At 40.8% G+C, this 19,558-nt stretch overlaps 2 protein-coding genes across 4 annotated transcripts in view; both read right to left on the minus strand.

The window, feature by feature from the left end:
- Positions 1-17,331, minus strand: part of LOC120546484 (E3 ubiquitin-protein ligase TRIM9) — a 55,898-nt gene extending 38,567 nt beyond the window's left edge. Inside the window, exons 1-2 of one of the 3 annotated variants that reach the window (XM_039781422.1) lie at positions 17,117-17,331; positions 11,934-12,758 (exon numbers count right to left, since the gene is read on the minus strand). In XM_039781422.1, coding sequence (XP_039637356.1) covers positions 11,934-12,743 — 810 coding nt within the window. In that variant the 5' untranslated portion in view covers positions 12,744-12,758; positions 17,117-17,331. Of the gene's footprint in view, positions 1-11,933; positions 12,864-17,116 lie in introns of those variants that run through there. The other 2 variants (XM_039781421.1, XM_039781423.1) reach the window with 2 other exon arrangements.
- Positions 17,332-18,674: 1,343 nt separating this feature from the next.
- Positions 18,675-19,558, minus strand: part of exoc8 (exocyst complex component 8) — an 11,402-nt gene continuing 10,518 nt past the window's right edge. The window contains exon 4 of the mRNA XM_039782554.1: positions 18,675-19,558. This exon is cut by the window's right edge and continues 257 nt beyond it. Within this exon, the coding sequence (XP_039638488.1) occupies positions 19,408-19,558 (151 nt within the window). The 3' untranslated portion in view covers positions 18,675-19,407.

The raw sequence follows: 19,558 nt of genomic DNA on the forward strand, positions 1-19,558 counted from the left end.
TTTTAAGACTGCTCAGTATTGGTGTAATATAGGCTATAATTAGCGTTATAATAATTCTAAAAGCAAAGAAATGTGTTTTCGACGTAATATGATTTTCAAATGGTGATATGATTGGAGCAGGGTTAATACGTCGGAGGAGTACATTTCTATGTGTCATTTAAATACAAATAGACAAATCAGACCGACTGACCCACAGACCAACATCTGGTCACTAGCTGGACTAACAAACCAATTTGACATGTTGCTAACCCAGAAAACCAACGTAATTCTGCATACAGAGCAGAAAGCCTCAATACTTCAACAACTGCTTTATGAAGCTTTTTAACCATACGTATGCAAAGCATCAATATTTATAGCATTTAAGGTTCAGTGCTCACACATGTCTGGTGCAGCTGTGCAAAAGCCTACTTCATCTCCATGAGTCGTAACCTTTTGAACTGAGTGTGCCTGTGTTCGTTATGAACCATAAAATGCATTACTAATACATTGCTGTATAATGTGAAGCTCAAGTTCAACTTTATGTTGTTGTTTTTTTCCTATCAATCCATCTAAAGCAAGTCCCTCTAGAGAGAGAAAAAGCTACTTCAAATGCCACTTCTACTCACTATGATGAGACCTTTAACAGTTTGCCACCCAGCCAGAGCACAACACTGACACATTCTTCCCTGGGTCGTCTTAGATAAACCATAGCATGGATCAGTGGCTGGGTCTGAATGAGCTCCGGGAGGAAGGAGGAAGCATCGTTTTTATCACCCTGACTTTTCCTCATGGGGGTTTGCTTCTGAGGAGAAAGCGGCGAGTCAACAAAAGGGCTGCAGAGCAAAGAACAGCCCCTCTAATCAATAATTGACAGGGGCATCTTCCATATTAATAAATGCAGAGGGTAGGTAGATCGCCGAGGGCGTAACTGTCATAAAACGAGTGCAAATTAGGCTTGTTGGTAGATGATGCGTATCTATTACGGACTATCATGGGACACTGTAGATTTTTCCGTGTTAAGATTTTAGAACGCTAATTCCTTCACTGTTACACTACAGCAAACATTACAGAAGCTGACAAATGCATAGAAACTGGCACAAGACTCAACCATTAGCGTATAATCTCCTGCCTAATTTATTGGGCTTCCTAATGAATAGGCAGCCGCTTGTAACCATGGTAACGAAGCTCACTGTTCCACTATAGGATGTCCACACTCTCCACCGAGGTCTGGCATCAGCACTCATTTTGTTACAAGAAATAGATCGCAAATACACTCTCTCTCACACACACACACAAACACACACACAGAGTATGTGCAGAGTATGTGTGCTGTGTTACAGAAGAGAGGAAGTGTAGTAAAGTGTGCATTAACCTACATTCACCGCACAAGTCCAGCAGCAAAGCCTTGAGTCACTATCTGGCACGGTGTCTGTGTTTGACTGTGTGTATGTGTCTGTCTGTGTGTGTGTGTGTGTGTGTGTCTGTGTGTGTGTGTGTGTGTCTGTGTGTCTGTGTCTGTGTGTGTATGTGTGTGTGTGTGTGTGTGTGTGTGTGTGTGTGTGTGTGTGTGTGTGTGTGTGTGTGTGTGTGTGTGTGTGTGTGTGCGTTTGCGCGTGCGTGGGTGCGTGCACTATGTACTCATGACATTGTGAGGACAGAAATCTGTTAATACAGTCATATTGAAGGGACTGAGCTCCGATGTGGGGACATAAATCCGGTCCCCAGGGTTACGGTTGGAAATAAAATTAGGTTCCACATCCTCCATCCTCTTAAACTAGAACTTCACCTTTGATAACATTGTCGGACTTGCAATAGAAAGTTTTTTTTTCTTCAAATGTGATTAAACAGAACCAAATGCAACCTCTTTTGTTTTCCAAGCATTCTTCTTTTTTGTTGAAACATGGGCCCTACATTACCCACAATGCAACTCAACTGCTGACAGTACGGTTGGAGATGCGGTGTGTTATGCTAGTAATGTAGCCTCCAGCTGCTAGCCTCAAGCAGAAATGACGACAGGGTCCAGGTCTGGTAAGCTCCCTTCATTCTAACTCCACACCCCTCCGCACTATTCACATCAAATAAAGCAGGGCCGCAACTAACGATTAATTTCATTATCGATTAATCTGTCGATTATTTTATTTTATTATCGATTAGTTGTTTGGTCTATAAAATGTAAGAAAATGTTGAAAAATGTTGATCAAGAAAATATCCACATTTAACAAGCTGGAATCAGAGAATTTTTACTTTTTCTTCATGAAAAATGACTCAAACCGATCAATAGATTATCAAAAAAGTTGGCGATTACTTTAGTATCTGACAACTTATCGATTAATCTTTGCAGCTCTAAAATAAATAATCAGTTTTTTAAACAGTCCTGGTTATTCTGAAAAAGAAAAGGCTGACAATTTTTGGCCTTTTACTGAAAGTAAACAGAATGTCCTCATAAGTGCTGTGCTACATTTTAGTGTGTTTCAGTGTGTGTTGCTGGGCCTGAGGTGACGAGCGAGGAAGGCTGACCTGTCACGCCACGGTCTGCGAGCTACCATCTGGAATGAGGTTAGTCAGGCGCAGCCAGTCGGCACAGTTCTGTGCTCGCTTTAAATGACCTCAGTAACAGCGTCTCGGAGAGATGAAAGCACCTATTCTTGCTGATAAAATTGTTGTCATTTCTTGTAATGCAGCCTGAGGCGCTGAATTCAGTTCAAAAGGACATTATTAGGTATTAGACAGACGACACTCCGTGTCACTCTGAAATCAGTACAATGTTTTCATCTTGTGCTCTTATAGTGACATAAAATGAGATATGAAACGTACAAGTCATCATTAAAACTCAACCATGTTCAGACTGTAACATAAAATGACCATAATAAACTGTATCGGTAGGAAATAGGAGCCGATGGGGATGGCTGTTACTGTAGCATGAGTCACTTTTCAAACTCGCTTTCTGAGCTGTGGTCCGACTGAGCTGTTTCTCTGCTTTCATATCACAACCTTCCTCCTACTGGGTCTTAAAAAAGAAAACAGCATGAGTAGATTCACAACTGTCAGGCTACCCACAAAAACACTACTCTTTTTCCCCAGTGATGTATTGAAACCATGTGATGCTGTGATCTTATACTCAAATGCACAGATTTTAGATCCGGAAAAATATTCGATATGAAGTATGACTATAAAATCGGTGAGATTCCGATCCACATAAAAGCTTCATGAACAGAATAAACCACACCACAGATCACAACAGACAGGCCGCCGGCAGCTCAGATGAACATGCTTGTCAAAATGTTTTGTCAGAGTCCCGGTGGATGAGAAAACAAGCGAGACAAAATGTTTGCTGTCAATGTTAAATGATGTAACAGGAGAGGGAATGACAATTCCGGCGAGGGAAAACTAAATCTGATTCAGTCATATGCTAGAGATGTATTTTAAAGACACCAGTAAACAATCCATATCTGAAAACACGACGCATGTAAATGCCACTGTGGAAACAGGACATACAGTATTATCTTTGTCTTGATTATTCATCATCTTTCCTCATGACTGAAGGGAGAATTGTGTCACAAATCTCAAGTCAGTGAATCTGGTGTGTGTTACCCAGGATAAACAATAGTTGGTGCAAACCAGCCCTCCTGTCACACCAACTGTGTCGATAGTGACTCGAGTTACTATACCGGAATAAATCTACATCATCTGCCCACTGACCATCTGGTTTTCTCTCCTTCTCTGTACCACACACTTGGTGGATGCCACATTAAAAATGCAGTTAAGTTCTACGAGTTTAATTCCATCTTTATTGGATATCTGTCTACGTAAGACGCCATTTCTGTGAACTTGCCGTCAAATCTCACTAACGGGCTTTGCTTAACATCCTTTTGCACAAATATATTACGAAACCATTCAAGAGTGCATCAATTGACAAACAAAAATATTCTTGGACAGTTGAAAAGGAGCCATATAGGGGGCCAAAAATGCAGTTGTGCTTCCACTGTGAGATTTAAGTCAGGAAAACATCCGGATAATCTTCTGAGACAAGCACAAATCACTGTTTGGGCAATAAGCAGTCGACTCACCATTTCTCAACTCCCAGATCTCATCAACAACTGCTTAAAACAAGGCATGTTTAATGCAAATATGAATGCTTACCAACTTAATGGCGCATTTGTCCCCTGAAATTTTTTTAGTGCTTTTGGTGGTGGGTAGTTTTGTCCAAAACCGCCTCCGTGTTTTTCCCCGATTTATTAAAACCCAAAGCAAAATATCCAAGATTTCAATCCACACAGGAAGTGAAAAGGTTCATGTTGTAGCAAAAGACAGCAATTATGTATCATCTCATTTGGTTAAAGGTCCCATGGCATGAAAATGTCACTTTATGAGGTTTTTTAACATTAATATGAGTTCCCCCAGCCTGCCTATGGTCCCCCAGTGGCTAGAAATGGTGATAGGTGTAAACCGAGCCCTGGGTATCCTGCTCTGCCTTTGAGAAAATGAAAGCTCAGATGGGCCAATCAGGAATCTTTGGTTACTTCCCCTTTCTCTGCTTTGCCCGCCCAGAGAATTTGGCCTGCCCATGAGAGAGAGACATCATGGCTTTCAAATGAGCAACGTTGATCAAGGCCACACCCCCACCCTCCATCTTGCCCCCCCTCTCTCCTCCTCAATAGCTACAGACACAGAAATGGCACATCCTAAGGAAAGCTCATTTTAGGACTGGCCTAGTGGCTGTAATTCTGCACCAAGGCTGAATTTGGGGTAAAGAGACTTCAGATACAGTATTAGGGGACCACTAAGGTCTATATAAAAGAGACTTCAGATACAGTATTAGGGGACCACTAAGGCCTATATAAAAGAGACTTCAGATACAGTATTAGGGGACCACTAAGGTCTATATAAAAGAGACTTCAGATACAGTATTAGGGGACCACTAAGGTCTATATAAAAGAGACTTCAGATACAGTATTAGGGGACCACTAAGGTCTATATAAAAGAGACTTCAGATACAGTATTAGGGGACCACTAAGGTCTATATAAAAGCATTCAAAGAGCACCATGTCATGGGACCTTTAAAGATTGATCCGAAAAAATGGTTTTCAGCCTTTCAACGTCACTATTACTAACAGTGTTGGTCATCTTACTTTAAAAAAGTAATTAGTTACAATTACAAATGACTTCTCCCAAAAAGTAACTGAGTTAGTAACTCAGTTACCACATTGTAAAGGTAATTAGTTACTCAGCAAAGTAACTGTGACGTTATTTGTATGTTCTATAACGCTATTACGTTCTATAACATCTTTAACGTCAAAGATGTTGCTGATCCGAAAAATCGAGCGTTGCTTGTTTTAACAGAGTGGCTCTGTCTCCTTCGCTGGAGCTCACGCTAGCTGCATTTGGGACTGAATCTGCAGTTTGGGTTTTTTTTTCATTTAGCGGAGTGTTTTTCTGCTTGTGATGGAGATGTGTTAACATTCTAAGCAATTCTAAGCTCATTTTAATTTATTTTAAATCTGCAGAAAATTTGGAGACAATTCTGCATCCGCAGACTGCGTGTGGCCCTGCTAATCAAGACAATCCTCGAACAATGATCCCATATATAAAGGATGAATTATCCAAAGAAAAATTAATCTGAATGACAAATTGAATCTGAAGCGATGAAACATGATTTTCAGCAGGTGACTGAGGTGCAAACAGACTTAAAGCATGTGGAGGGACAAACCTCACGCTCTTGTTTTAGAAATGAGAGAACTCACAACAACAGCATCTTTGTTTCGCCGTCCAAAGTTGACTAAAAATGATTAGAAACTTGAGAACAGATCCCAGCAGAGTCTAGAGAGGCACCGATTGACCGGCCGGTGACCGGAATTGGTCGGTTTTCACGTGCTCGGCCATGACCAGCGACCAGCAGGTCAGTCTGACATACGCCAATTTAATAAGTGTAATTTATATAGTTCTATTTTATAGTTATCCATTTTCTGTTAAAAAAATGTTTCTATGTTCTGTGCAAAATGTTCTATTAAAGAAAAGATAGAAAATAAATATTTGTGTGTGCTGTAAAGTGGTTAGAAAAAATGAAATTGGAATCGGCTAAAATCGGTATCGGCTGGCCTAACTCAATGAAAATCGGAAATCGGCCTAGAAAGTTGTAATCGGTGCATCTCTACAGCAGAGCAACTGGAAGATAAAGCAGGTGAAAGAAAGAAATGTGAGGAAAGACATGATTATAAGTGGCCTCCTGTCGGAGCAGCTCAAAATACCAAGGGAGCAATTACAGTACCGCACAGAAAACTGAAAACGCCACCAGTGCAAAAGGAAAAGATAGACTTAACGTCTTGGGGAAAAAAAGGATATATTTTGATCAACACTTATCTGCTAACATACAGAAAGACGAAAGCCTACACTTCCCCAAAATACTTATGTTGAATCCTATTGTTTAACCAGCCAAGTTGAAGGTGTTTGGAACCGAGAGAGCACATGGATTTGTAGTTTCCAGGAGGAGGATGTAAAAGGTGTTCATGAGAGAGGGAGTGTTAGAGGGATCCAACACCTGTACACACCGGAGCAGATAAAAGGCAACCCTGTCTCCTAGAAACTACTCTGCATGCTAATTTATTTTGCCGGCTACATTTCGATGGAAACGTAATTGCTGCCTGGATTATGCTCTGATTTTTCCAATGCTGATAGTGCTATGTTTTTGTAACATGAACAATGAATAGGATGCTGCTAGGGGTGGATGGTGGTTAAACCCTTTGGTTAAAGTTAGGGAAAGATGGTGGTTTTGTTAAAATGTTAATGAAGTCAATAATGGCACTTTTGCTTGAGACGGTATTGCACTAATAGTTCAGATGCAACTCTGGTTGTGGGTACTGTATAGTTTCTATTTTATGCTATTCTTATTTTATATTCTAATCTCATTTTGCCTTTCTCTTTGTATCTGTTCTTACAGTCTTTTTGTCCTTGTGCTGCTGCAACACCAGAATTTTACCTCTGGGGATCAATAAAGGCTTTTGTTATCTCATCTTATGTTAAACATGCTGTGTCTCATGCTTCTTATCACTTCTGGCATTTTCAATATTTCCCTATGACCCCAATCTTTCCCTAATCTAAACCGAGTGCCTTGAGTAACTTAACATAATAATAATAAAAATGCTTTATCATGCTTTGTTTGCAGAGAGAAGATGTTGTATTACAAAAGCACATTTTTAAGAAAACAAATAAAAATCAAACGTAACTCAGGCAGCATCACATTACTCCCAAAACATGTTTGCGGTTGCAACATAGCAGTATATAAAAGTAATTTCTAGTAGATAAGAGTTGTGGAGAGGAAGACCCTTGAACCCAAAGCTGCATTTAAAAGTCACCAAGGATGCAAAATGACAGGCTAGGAAAGTGTGAAGGTGGCGTTTCCCTCATACAAAAGAAAATAAATTACAGTGGTTGAACATTAGATCAGTTCCTTTCAGTAATATGAGTTAACTGTCTTGGCAAATAACGTAGCTCTAACAACAGAGTGCTGCTCTGACCGAACAAGAATTAAGTTTCCAAGAAACACTAATTGTAGTTTTAAGTAAATTACTTTGACATGGTAATGGCACAAAACATTAGTTAGCTTTGTGGTATACAGCAGTAATGTTATTTGTGAACTAAAGTTCACAAATAACATTACTGCTGTATACCACAAATGCGTAGGCACATATATTAATATGACAAAAGTCAAATTGGTCACATTTCGAATCTAAAACGCTCTTAAGATGACGGTGCACACACTGAAACACACAGCAGGAGAACCAGAAACTCTGCATTTGTGGTTTTTAATATTTAACTCAGAGCAGTGCCAGAGCTCTTCACTGGACTGAGCTAGGTCACACATATATACACACAATAAAATACACATGTGGACACATATGTGTTTATGTGTGTGTGCTTTAAATAGACAGTGTGTTTTCTGCTTGACTAATCAGAGGACACTGGATCAGTGTCTTTCTCTGCATTCCCTCAGCAAAAGTTCATCCGCTTCACTTATGCATATTTATGCCTTCTGAATGTGTGTGTGTTGATGCATGTGTGTGTGTGTGTGTGTGTGTGTGTGTGTGTGTGTGTGTGTGTGTGTGTGTGTGTGTGTGTGTGTGTGTGTGTGTGTGTGTGTGTGAGTGTATTTGAGTCCCTCTGAGTGTGTAACAGTGGGATAGTCACCCCCAGGCAGCGCCATGATATACTCAGTGTTTGATTTGCAACAAAATACAATGATGATTCAAATGTCTTTCCTTGATATCACACACACACACACACACACACACACACACTCAAAATTCAGCAAAATGTTGCATTAATGCCTAATCATTCAATATCAATATTTAAATACAGCTAAACTACCAATGCATATGCAAAAAGCACAAAGAAATTCTCACACACTCATGCAACTGCTTCATGTTCACTTACCAAGGAGTTTGACATAAACCGTAGCACTACTCACAATATACAACCCCAGGTTACACACACACACACACACACACACACACACACACAAAACAATAAACACAACCTTCCTTTGCTGAGTCATGGCAGCCATTTCCTCAGTATGATTTGGTAGTAGCATTATTAATGTGCAAGCTGTCTATAGTCAAATAAATTAATATAATATATACCTAAGGACAACATTGACAACAAAACAAACACTAAGCAATCACCCAACAGTCTGTGCACGAACATTTCTCTTGAGCTAAAGTGGCCTAGAAGGCTCTTAAAACCCACATGGTGGAGAATTTTTCATTTAAAAGTACTGTCTACATATCTTGGTTTAAATATATCGTATATGTCTTAAATATCAATATTAGCATCGGCCTCAAAAATTCTGCATCAGTCAGACTATTAATTGCATCTTTTGAATACTTTTTTCAATATGTGGAACTGTATCATGATGCGACCAACTTGGTTGTCTAGTGTCTTGTAAGCCCAAATATGCCTAGACAACGATAAATCCATTTTTGGTGGTGCAGGAAAGCTTTGAAACAACTTCCAATATCTGGTCTTTCCTGAGAAAAGTCATTTTTTGTGCACAGAAGAAGAAGCAGTGTTTTAAATCCAAAGAAAAAAGAGGAGGAATAGAAGGAATATGATGCCAACCAGATGCAAGCAATATAGACTAAAACAGAATTAACAAACAAAGGAAGAGAGTGCCACCCACCGAAATAAAAAAAATAAAAAACAGCTCTGAGTGACACTTCAAAAACTCCCAGCCATTTCAGCTCGTGATGCTTGGAGTATGTTCAAGTGCAGACCGAGAGGGAGGAAGACAGCCAGTCATCGATCCAACTCAACTTGAAGGACACCATATTAACTAAGTGGCGGCCATCTCTTATTCATACGCTGCTCATTACTTATCAACGCCCTCTCACTCCTGTACTCTGATGGGATTTTCACAGTCCATTTATGGGACAGGGTGATGGAGGGAGAGAAGGAAAGACGGGCGGGAGTAGGTAAATGAGGGGGGAAGGAGAGTAAATAAGAGACAGGGATGGAGAGGGGAAGGGAAGGGAGGCAGACATGTAGAGAAGATGAATGATGAGCTAAAGCCAAAGAAGAAGGCGAAAGAGGCTGAAACGTGTGACAGATAAATGACTGGAGGCTACCAATCCCACGGAAAAGAGAGACAGACAGAGAGATTATTCCCAATGACCCACTTAGCAGGAGAGCCACAGAAATGGCTTTTAATTTAAGTCTGGGTGTGATGATCATGATGATGATGGCCTTATGAAATGTCATAAAAACAGTAAGTAGTCTGATTAAAAATAAAGAAAAAAGAAAAATCAACTACTGGTCCTGCAGCCTCTTACTGTAAATAGTACTATTGATTTCCTTTTAAACCCTTTTGATTCCTGTGCCTGATGCCTCATAATTAATATGGTACTGATATTGTTGACATGTTCCACATATCACCCCTTGTGCAATTAAATCTGGGTTTTCAATTTCTTAAGTTTCAAATTTTCACAGCAGTCAGATCACACTGCAACTTTAGAGGACTGAACTTGAGCTGACCCCCCACCCCTCCCCCCCAACCCCTTAGCACACTTTTAAATTAATGAAAGAGTCGTTTAGAAAGGACTTAAATCATAAATCACTTTAATCATCCTTTATTGAAACAGGGTCGAGGAGGAATGAGTTTGGATGGCAAAACACAGTGAGTGGTTCAGGTTCAGCTTTTAGCCACATTTTGTTCCAGTAGACTTCACAGTGAATGAATGATTGTGTGTGTGTGTGTGTGTGTGTGTGTGTGTGTGTGTGTGTGTGTGTGTGTGTGTGTGTGTGTGTGTGTGTGTGTGTGTGCGTGTGTGTGTGTGTGTATGTCATAAATGTACTGTAACTATGCTTCAAATGAATATAAACCAGATCCTGAGTGCTGCGCATATAGTTTTGAACAATACCAAATTCAACACTAATTTGAATAATGTTCACCGGTCCTTTTTTTTATCATATGTACAACAGAATATTTCAGGGTTGTTTCAAGCCATTTTGCCGAAAATTGACACTTTTATATCATTATAGTATGCAAAATGGAACTCAGTTTCCATTTCTCCCCAAAACACACAGTTCAATCTGTTTACCTCCTGGATATTTTTAATCGGCAAACCTCAACAGCTACAGTAGAGGGAGAATATGTACCTTAAAATGACCTAAAACGTACTTGAGTAAATGTATTTAGTTACTTGATATGCATATCCATATTTAAACAAGATCTTTTCTAACCATCTTTCTTTAAACTTGTATAAAAGCTTTATTTTGATTCTTGTCTCTGTCCTGATCCTGACTGAGGAAATACACCAAACACTTCTTCCCACACTACAGTCCACTAGTGACATCACACACACGTGAGCCAGTAATGCATGAAATAGCAACACAACGCTGTGTGACCTAATCAAGGGATGAATCATATTGCGTGTGCACAAACACACACACACACACACAGAGGGGGGTTTACGCCTACAGTAATTATTTCATTATGTGTGAATCAGTCAGGGTTCTCTAATTTACAATGCGCCCTACATTCTGTAAACTCAACACAGGATTGCATGTTTTTTTTTTCTCCCTTTTCCAACCTTTTCTACCTCATAGTGTAGCATCCTCTCCCTCCCTTTACAGTACATTCACTTAAAACATGACAAAGCCATTACAAAATAATTTTAAATAACCAACACAAATATAAAAGCATATAGGCTAATATGGGAAAGGATTTGGTTTGAAAACATGTACGGTGATAGATAATACCTAGTATATATATCACTTTAACACCATAACAGTTTAACATGAAGACTATGATTGATGCCAGCTATTCATGTCAGTGAGGGCACATCAGGTAATAAACAGTGTGTCTGAGAGCAGAGAGAGATGCAATAGTGTGTGTAAGCCATACAGCTCATTGGATTCAATATTAGCCTAAATGGCTTTAAAAGGCATTTAGGCTCTATTAGGTTCACTCTGTATGATAATTGTGTATATAGGCCTGTGTGTGCCTGTGTGCGTGTGTGTGTGTGTGTGTGTGTGTGTGTGTGTGTGTGTGTGTGTGTGTGTGTGTGTGTGTGTGTGTGTGTGTGTGTGTGCGTGTGTGTTTGTTCTTGTTTAATTATATTCGTGGGGTCCAAAGACCGGGAGTCCTGTATACTTGTGGGGTCCCGACAGCGTTGTGGGGCCCAAAATGCTGGACCCCACAAGTTTAAAGGGCTGTTTGAGGGTTAAGACTTGGTTTTAGGATTATGGTTAGAATTAGGTTAGGGTTAGGGGAAGGGTTAAGGTTAGGGGAAGGGGCTAGGGAATGCATTATGTCAATGATGGGTCCCCACAAAGATAGTGCCACAAACCTGTGTGTGTGTGTGTGTGTGTGTGTGTGTGTGTGTGTGTGTGTGTGTGTGTGTGTGTGTGTGTGTGTGTGTGTGTGTGTGTGTGTGTGTGTGTGTGTGTGTGGGTTCGCTCACCTTGTGTTGTTTCCACATAACAGCCAGCGGTTTGACATCGTGTTTGGCGTGTTTCCCCTCCTCCAAACACTTCATACACACCGGAGTTTTGCAGCTGTAGCAGTACATGTTGAAGTTTTCCGCTTCATGATCCACGCAGGTCGCCGGTTTCCGCGCGGTAGCGGGCGGCAGCTGACCGCCGCTGCCTCCTCCGCTTGCCGCACCTACTCCTGCCGCGTGGTTCGGCGGCGGCGGCACCAGGCGGTGCTTGGCGAGCGGACCGCGGGACGGGTGGCACCGCTGCTGGCAGGCGTTACAGTAGAAGACGTCGCACTGCTCGCACATCACCGCCGCGTCCACCGGGTTGCGGTCGCACAGTTGGCACTTCACCGCGGTAGAAGAAGAAGATGCGGATGCGCGGCGGTTCTGCTGGTACCGCGACACGATGGACTCTAGCAGCCGGTTCCGAGGGAAACCCCGGAGACCCCGCTCATCCAGGGAGACGCTCCGGTGGCACAGCGGGCAGGTGAGGGAGCAGTGTCGGGGGTGGTTGGCCGGCGGAAACACCCGCACCCCGTTTGGAGACTTGAGCTGGCACGGCGTGTAGGAGCCGTATCCGCTGTCCGTCTCGCTGTACAGACTCATCTTGTCCATGTCCAGGTAGTCGTAGTCGGAGCTGCCCGAGGCTCGGCTCTGCACCGGGGTCTCTCCCTCCGGGGTCTGGACGGTGATGTTCCGAGCACAGGCCAGGCAGACATTGTGGGAGCACGGCAGCAGGATGGGGTCCTTGAAGAGAGAACCGCAAACGGGGCATTTTAACTCTTCCTCCATCGCTCCCGTCTGTTTCTGTGGACCGGGGGGGAGAGAAGCAGCTTCAATGAAAACACTCCAGCACCGACTGACACGGACAGCTCCCTACGCGGCTCTGCGCAGGCGCAAAGGGGCGGGGGATTGTGTTGATTGATCGAGTTAATTTAAAGGCTCTGAAACACCACAGATCCCCTGATTGTCATGTTATTTACTCAGTATTTGTTTTGTATTTTTTTGATGGTTTAATTTAATACAATGCATCCTATTTTATAAACTGATCACATGTTTTGAATTGAAAAATATTATTTGCAAAGTAACTAGATGTCAGATCAATCTGATGGAGTAAAAGTATACCTGAAATAGTGGAGTAGAAGTATGAAGAAGTATGAAATTGAAATCAAGCAAAAAGAGAAGAAGTCCCTCAAAATTGTACTTTGGTGTAGTAGCCACCACTGCAAGTCTGTTTACAATCCTGATTGTCAATCATTATGTCAACAGTAATGGTGGTCGTGATGATAATAATGATGATCATTTATCGTGACTGCCTGAAACTCTGCATTTGTTCTGACTGTCAGTCTGAGATAGATGATCATACCAAATAAAGATGAAACAAATAAACAAACATAAAACTCTGAGCATAGACTAACAAATGTTAAGATGCTTGATCCCACCAGGACAAATGCTCGAAATGGATGGAGATTTGCAGTCAGTTCGATCCAGTAACCTTTGTGTTGTTTGACATTAGCTTTCTGTGTTAGCTAAACATTTAATGTGACCAGACAGCAGCCGTGACTGAAGTCCCTCAGGGTGCAGCATTAATTCCACCCACTGGGACAGGTCTTCCATTTATTAGCCCTGTTAGCATCCCATTACATGGGATTCAGATCTGTTCTGTGGTGACATGAGTGTGAACACCCACTTTAAAAAGGATATACACACACGCATGCAATTACTCTCATTGCCTGATTTAACCTTTAACACAATCTAAGAACTAAGTTTCTTCTTAAGGACATGTGCAGTGGCAGTTCCGGTCGGGATTCCAGATCGGCCCATCTGAGCTTTCATTTTCTCAAAGACAGAGCAGGATACCCAGGGCTCGCTTTACACCTATCACCATTTCTAGCCACTGGGGGACCATAGGCAGGCTAGGGGAACCCATATTAATGTTAAAAACCTCATAAAGTGAAATTTTCCTGCCATGGGACCTTTGATATTAAGCTTTGACCCCCCTCTGGCCCCCCTAACGTGGCAAATATTTTCATAAATGTTTCACCCCACCTTTATCCCCAAAGAGGGGATATTACACATAAAATGTAGGTTAACACTGAATGAGTATTCTTGTGTTTATTGTTATATGTGTATCGTCTTTTGTAGAACCAAACCTATGGAGGGCTTGTAGTATGTAACACTTATGCTTTTGTTTGGTACCCCCCTAAGATCGCATGTGGCCCCAACCTGGCCCCTCCATTTGAAATGGTCTAGAACCATCACTGAGGGGATGTACTCATAAAAATGTAAAGGCAGGGCTGCAAATCACTTTAAGACAGCTCAGTGTGATAGAGATGAAAGCTCGAGTTAAAGTGTCACTTTGACAGTAATGCAGACGTCTAAATGGTTTTTGAAAGTATAGCAATCATTGTAAGATGCTCCTGCAGCAAATCCAAACTCCCAACAGCACTATCCCCTTTAAATTACAGTCAATTAAGAGTTATTTTTAGATTGCATTTATAGGAATTCAGGCTACATTTTCTGTAGCCATTTAATGTCAAAAGTGCTGTTTTTGAATTTACCCACAGGGATCACTAAAGTCTAGACTAACTAAAGATACCAAATAAATGAAGTGGAGTAATTAGGAATCTGAATGAATGGATTGTGGAGTAAAAATATAAAGTAGCAGAAAATGGAAGCGCTTTCTTAAAGCACAAGTACCTCAAACATACGTAAACAAACGTACTTAAGTAGCTACAGTATTTGACTAAACGTAGGCCTAGTTAATTTCTACCACTGTTGTAAAATATAAAAGTCATCAATGGGGGTTTAAAGACTAATCATTGGTGGGGCAACAACTAGTCTACTTTGCACAGATGCACAACCAGATATTTAACATAATGGACTATTTCACCATTTCCCACTTCCCACATAATTTAAGACAGGAAATAATGATGAGCACAAAGGCCTACCGATCGTCAATTTGCTGTTATAATGCTCAATTCCCTGTTTATATGAGCCGTCAGTTTTGGATAGCTATGTTTGTCCAATTTTACCTTGTTGTTCTGATGCTTTTGTGTTTGGTATTCCTCTCAGAAAAGATGCTTGAGTTCAGACTGATCTCATAAAGTGGCGTATGTATGACACGCCAATTCATATGCCGTTTATGCGTGTTATCAAGACGCATAATCGCTTTTTAGCGTGTTTATCAACGCCGTTCAGCTGCCATTGACCTACATTATGTGTGAATTTTCACCGTAGCGAGTAGAGCCGGGTTTCCGCGTGTGGCGTTTGTCACCCGTTTTTTTTATTTTTTTAAGCCTTCCCCAATGTTTCTTTCCTAAACCCAACCGTTTATTTTTTTCTTAAGCGTGTGACGTCAGTCACCGTCGTGTTTTTGTCGTTTTTTTGTGTTACTAAAGCCTTTCCCAATGTTCTTTTCCTAAACCCAACCTTTATTTATTTATTTTTTTACACACGTGTGACGTTGTTCTCGCGATAGTACGCCACGTTCTCGCGATAAGCCACGTGGTGGGTATGTTTACATCCGCTGTATACAGCGTAGACATACACGTGGAAAGCTCAAAATGCGTACAGATAACACGCCATTTGGCTTCATGAAAGTGGCGTGTATGTTTACGGGAAGTCATGATGCCATGTTGCAGAGTTCCTGAAAATCTGTTCTTGACCCCTTCTATCCCGTTCGAATAAAAACACACACGAGAATCAAAAAGGTGTTTTCTCCGATAAGCTAGCAGTTAGCCACTCTGTCCGAGTCAACCACTCCACATTAAATCTGATCATTTTTACCTGCGGTTTGGTTTATCATAACAATATCTCGCGCCTGGTGAACACCGAGGTGTTTAACCTCAAGTTTTTCTTTAAAAGACAGACATGGTGACATGGTTTACTATCTTCAAAAAAGAAATACAAACAGTCTGACAACTACGAGTAAATGGCAGACAGACAAACGGTACTTCATTGGCAAACAGCTAATCAAAAGCGGGTGCAGCTGTCAGCCAATCAGCGTTGGGCATGCACATTGCTGTTTTCGCACATTCTGGGCACTTGACATTGTAAACAATTAAAAGACCATACAACTATTCTATTATATTACCAAATGACCTCAAATTGTAGAATCGTGATAAATAAAAGCAGCATGTATCAGCATGTATCCAGAATTGTATTCATTTCTATGTTACTCAGTGTCACTAAAACCACTTTTAGCGTTGCATTAATGTGTACATCATGTTAAATGTTGCAGTAAGGTAGGGCTCATTTTAACTCATTTATATAGGCCTACTGGAAAGTTGCTAGCTTGTGAATTTCCCCCCAAAATTTTGTCTCAATCTATAATAATACATCACAATGTATATGTTGCTATCATCTGAATCTGCAAAGTTCCTAGTAAATAAAGTTGAAATACTTGATAGAAGGGCAGTGCATTATAATGAGGCAACATTTTGTGGCTTACCAAAAAAGCAGTCTAACGGAATTTGTATCCCACTATAACTTTTAAAAGTAACTTCTCCATATTCCCAAAGGTTATCAGGCATGATCTAAAGTTATACAAAATAAAATACTTAATCATAAGGCAGAGATTTTGCATTATATAGAGGATTAAGATGAGAGATGAAGTATTAAAGGTCCCATGACATGGTGCTCTTTGGATGCTTTTCTATAGACCTTAGTGGTCCCCTAATACTGTATCTCCCGAAATTCAGCCTTGGTGCAGAATTCCAGCCACTAGAGCCAGTCCCACAATGAGCTTTCCTTAGGATGTGCCATTTCTGTGTCTGTAGCTATTGAGGAGGAGAGAGGGGGGGGCAAGGTGGAGGGTGGGGGTGTGGCCTTGACCAACTGCCACTTTGCTCGTTTGAAAGCAATAATGCCTCTCTCTCATGGGTTGGCCAAATTCTCTGGGCGGGCAAAGCAGAGAAAGGGGAGGTAACCTTGCTCCTTATGACCTCATAACAAGCAAGATTCCAGATCGGCCCATCTGAGCTTTCATTTTCTCAAAGGCAGAACAGGATACCCAGGGTTCGGTTTACACCTATCACCATTTCAAGCCAATTGGGGACCATAGGCAGGCTGGGGGAACTCATATTAATGTTAAAAAACCTCATAAAGTGAACTTTTCATGCCATGGGACCTTTAAAGTACAGCAGCTTCACTACAATCTTAACCTTTGCTGTTGAAGAATCAAAATGACCATTTATTCATCACGTGAAATATTCCCTGTATATTCCTCGTGTTGACTGAATGAATTCCTCTTGAATAATCCCACCAGTGACCAGCCTGATGCTTCTTCTCTGAAGATAAGCTGATAACTTCACCCGAGGCTTTCCTCAAGCCCTCGATCACACCAGTGCTTGTAATAAGATGAGCTGTGAAGCAGAGAGAACAATCATGTGTTGAATCATGAACGGAGTCTAAAAATATCAGCGTCTGCCATCGTGGCACGCCGGTCCTGTCGCTGCTGGAAACATTTGACACAAAGAGAGGAGCAATTGTTTTCTTGTTGCAACAACACAATCCGATTTGGTTTAACTGGCTTTGACCGCAGGAACAACTGCAAGACAGAAATTTCAAAATGATTGAATTTAGAATTTGCTAGCAAAACAGGATGTTGAATGCACAGATTTCTGGATGTTTCCAAGAAATAGTAAAAAAATAGTAAAAGAAACTAAAGTTGATAAACAGTAAATATAAAACATTACTGACATTATTATTAGCATTATTACTTATTTTTAGTGAAAAGATTATATAAGGTCTCCTTAACATCTACATAACTGAAATGAAAGGTCATATTCAAAATGTCTTGATTTTGAGCTGCCACAAGAGGGCAATATAGCTATAAAACAAGGATTAAAAAATGTATTGTTTTTGGTATCTGAGCTGCAGTGCCTTCATTTTGTACAGTCACAGAAACATGCTTTTATATATATATATATATATAATGTGCTGTAATGTACAGCAGATGTTTCAGTCTTTCTCTGTATCCATTAAAGATTTGGGCTTTTAGTTCAAAACTTCCTCGCTGACCTCCAGCAAGTGAATCAGATAGGCAGGGATTGGTTTATCCGGTAAAATGAACACTACATGTAGGATGATTTGTCTGTCAAATATTAATCTGAGGATTAGATTGATCAAATCCTTTGCAACACTGATTCTTCATTCATCAGTTCACAAGAGCAATCAAGTGCGATGGTAGAGTGAGTGAGTGTAACTCAAATCACAGACATTTTGATTCAAAATAAAGCACAGGTGGAACTAATAACATTCATTGCTGCAATCCCTTCTAGCCATAACTGTTTAATCACCATAATTAACCATCATTAATGTTATTAATTCCACCTGTGCTTTCCCTGCTATGACACGTCAAAATGTTGTACCATGAAAAGGTCTAGAAAAAAAAAACGGGTGCTTTGGTGTAGGTCAGAAAGATAAATTCAGATAGAAAAACAACATGTAAACATGCCAAATAGACTTTTGGCATGGAAGAAAGGATAAACTGGTGATCCTTTTCAAACAAACGCATCAGTCATTATTATCATTATGGTTATCATCATTATTTAGGATATTATTCACCTTAAGGTGGCAATGTACTGTCTATAAGTACTGACCCATGGGTATATTCACCCTGAACACATTCTTTTATATAGCAGGAACACATCCTCAGCCCAAAGCTGCTTTGTTGTTAAGTGCAGCGTATATCTTTTTGGAAATACCAAAAAACATAGATTGTGCATGAAGATCTTTATTGAATTCCATGTGTTTTGTTAAACACAAACTCTGATTTCACCAGTGCGTTTACTTTTCAGTCATCCCCTTTTAAATCAGTCCTAGCAGCAGCAATACTATTTAGTGTCTAACAATGGTCCTGTGGCATGAAAATAAAAGCTTCCAACTTATGCATAAACATTAGCTTTTCATGTTGAGTACACACATATTCAATTAAGATCAGATATTGCCAATATCTGGAATCAATTGTGTAATGACAGTTCAGGAAAAAAAAGAAACCAGGGACACACACGTGCACAAAACGGCATATAACCGGTTTGATCAGAAAATGAACATTTGTCTCACATGTGTCCCGAAGAACCACATTCTCATTGCACGATTACACAGATTTGAGGAATGGCGCGCTTCTTGGTTAGCTTGGTTAGCCTTGCAGTGATAGGAATTTTTGAAAACAATACTAATATCAGATCATTTTTCATCAATATTAGCCAACACCAATAGGCATTTTTGCGTGAGTTGGTAAAAATTCAGGTGCAAAGTAGCTTTTTACACATACCTATCTTGAGGTATCGTATTCTGCTGTTCTCCAAGATGCAGCCCGTCATTTCTTGTCCTGCAATCTCAAAACAACCGACAACTAGCCGTTATTTCTAAAATGGGAGTTGAAAATGCCAGGACAGTCGGTAAAAGAACATTTTAAAGTTTGATTTGCCCGGCCGCCTTTACTGCAGTCTTAGACCACAGACGTGGTACTCTCTGGGTTGATTCGAACCGGCCTGGTGCTCTTCCTCAGGTCCTGCAGCTGTTTGGCCGGCTTGCCCACGCCCTCCTCGAACCTCCTCTCCACCACGGGCAGAACGGTGTCGTGGAGGAAGGTGGCGTTC

The sequence above is a fragment of the Perca fluviatilis genome, chromosome 18 (genome assembly GCF_010015445.1).
Source record: "Perca fluviatilis chromosome 18, GENO_Pfluv_1.0, whole genome shotgun sequence".
NCBI classification, from domain to species: Eukaryota; Metazoa; Chordata; class Actinopteri; order Perciformes; family Percidae; genus Perca; species Perca fluviatilis.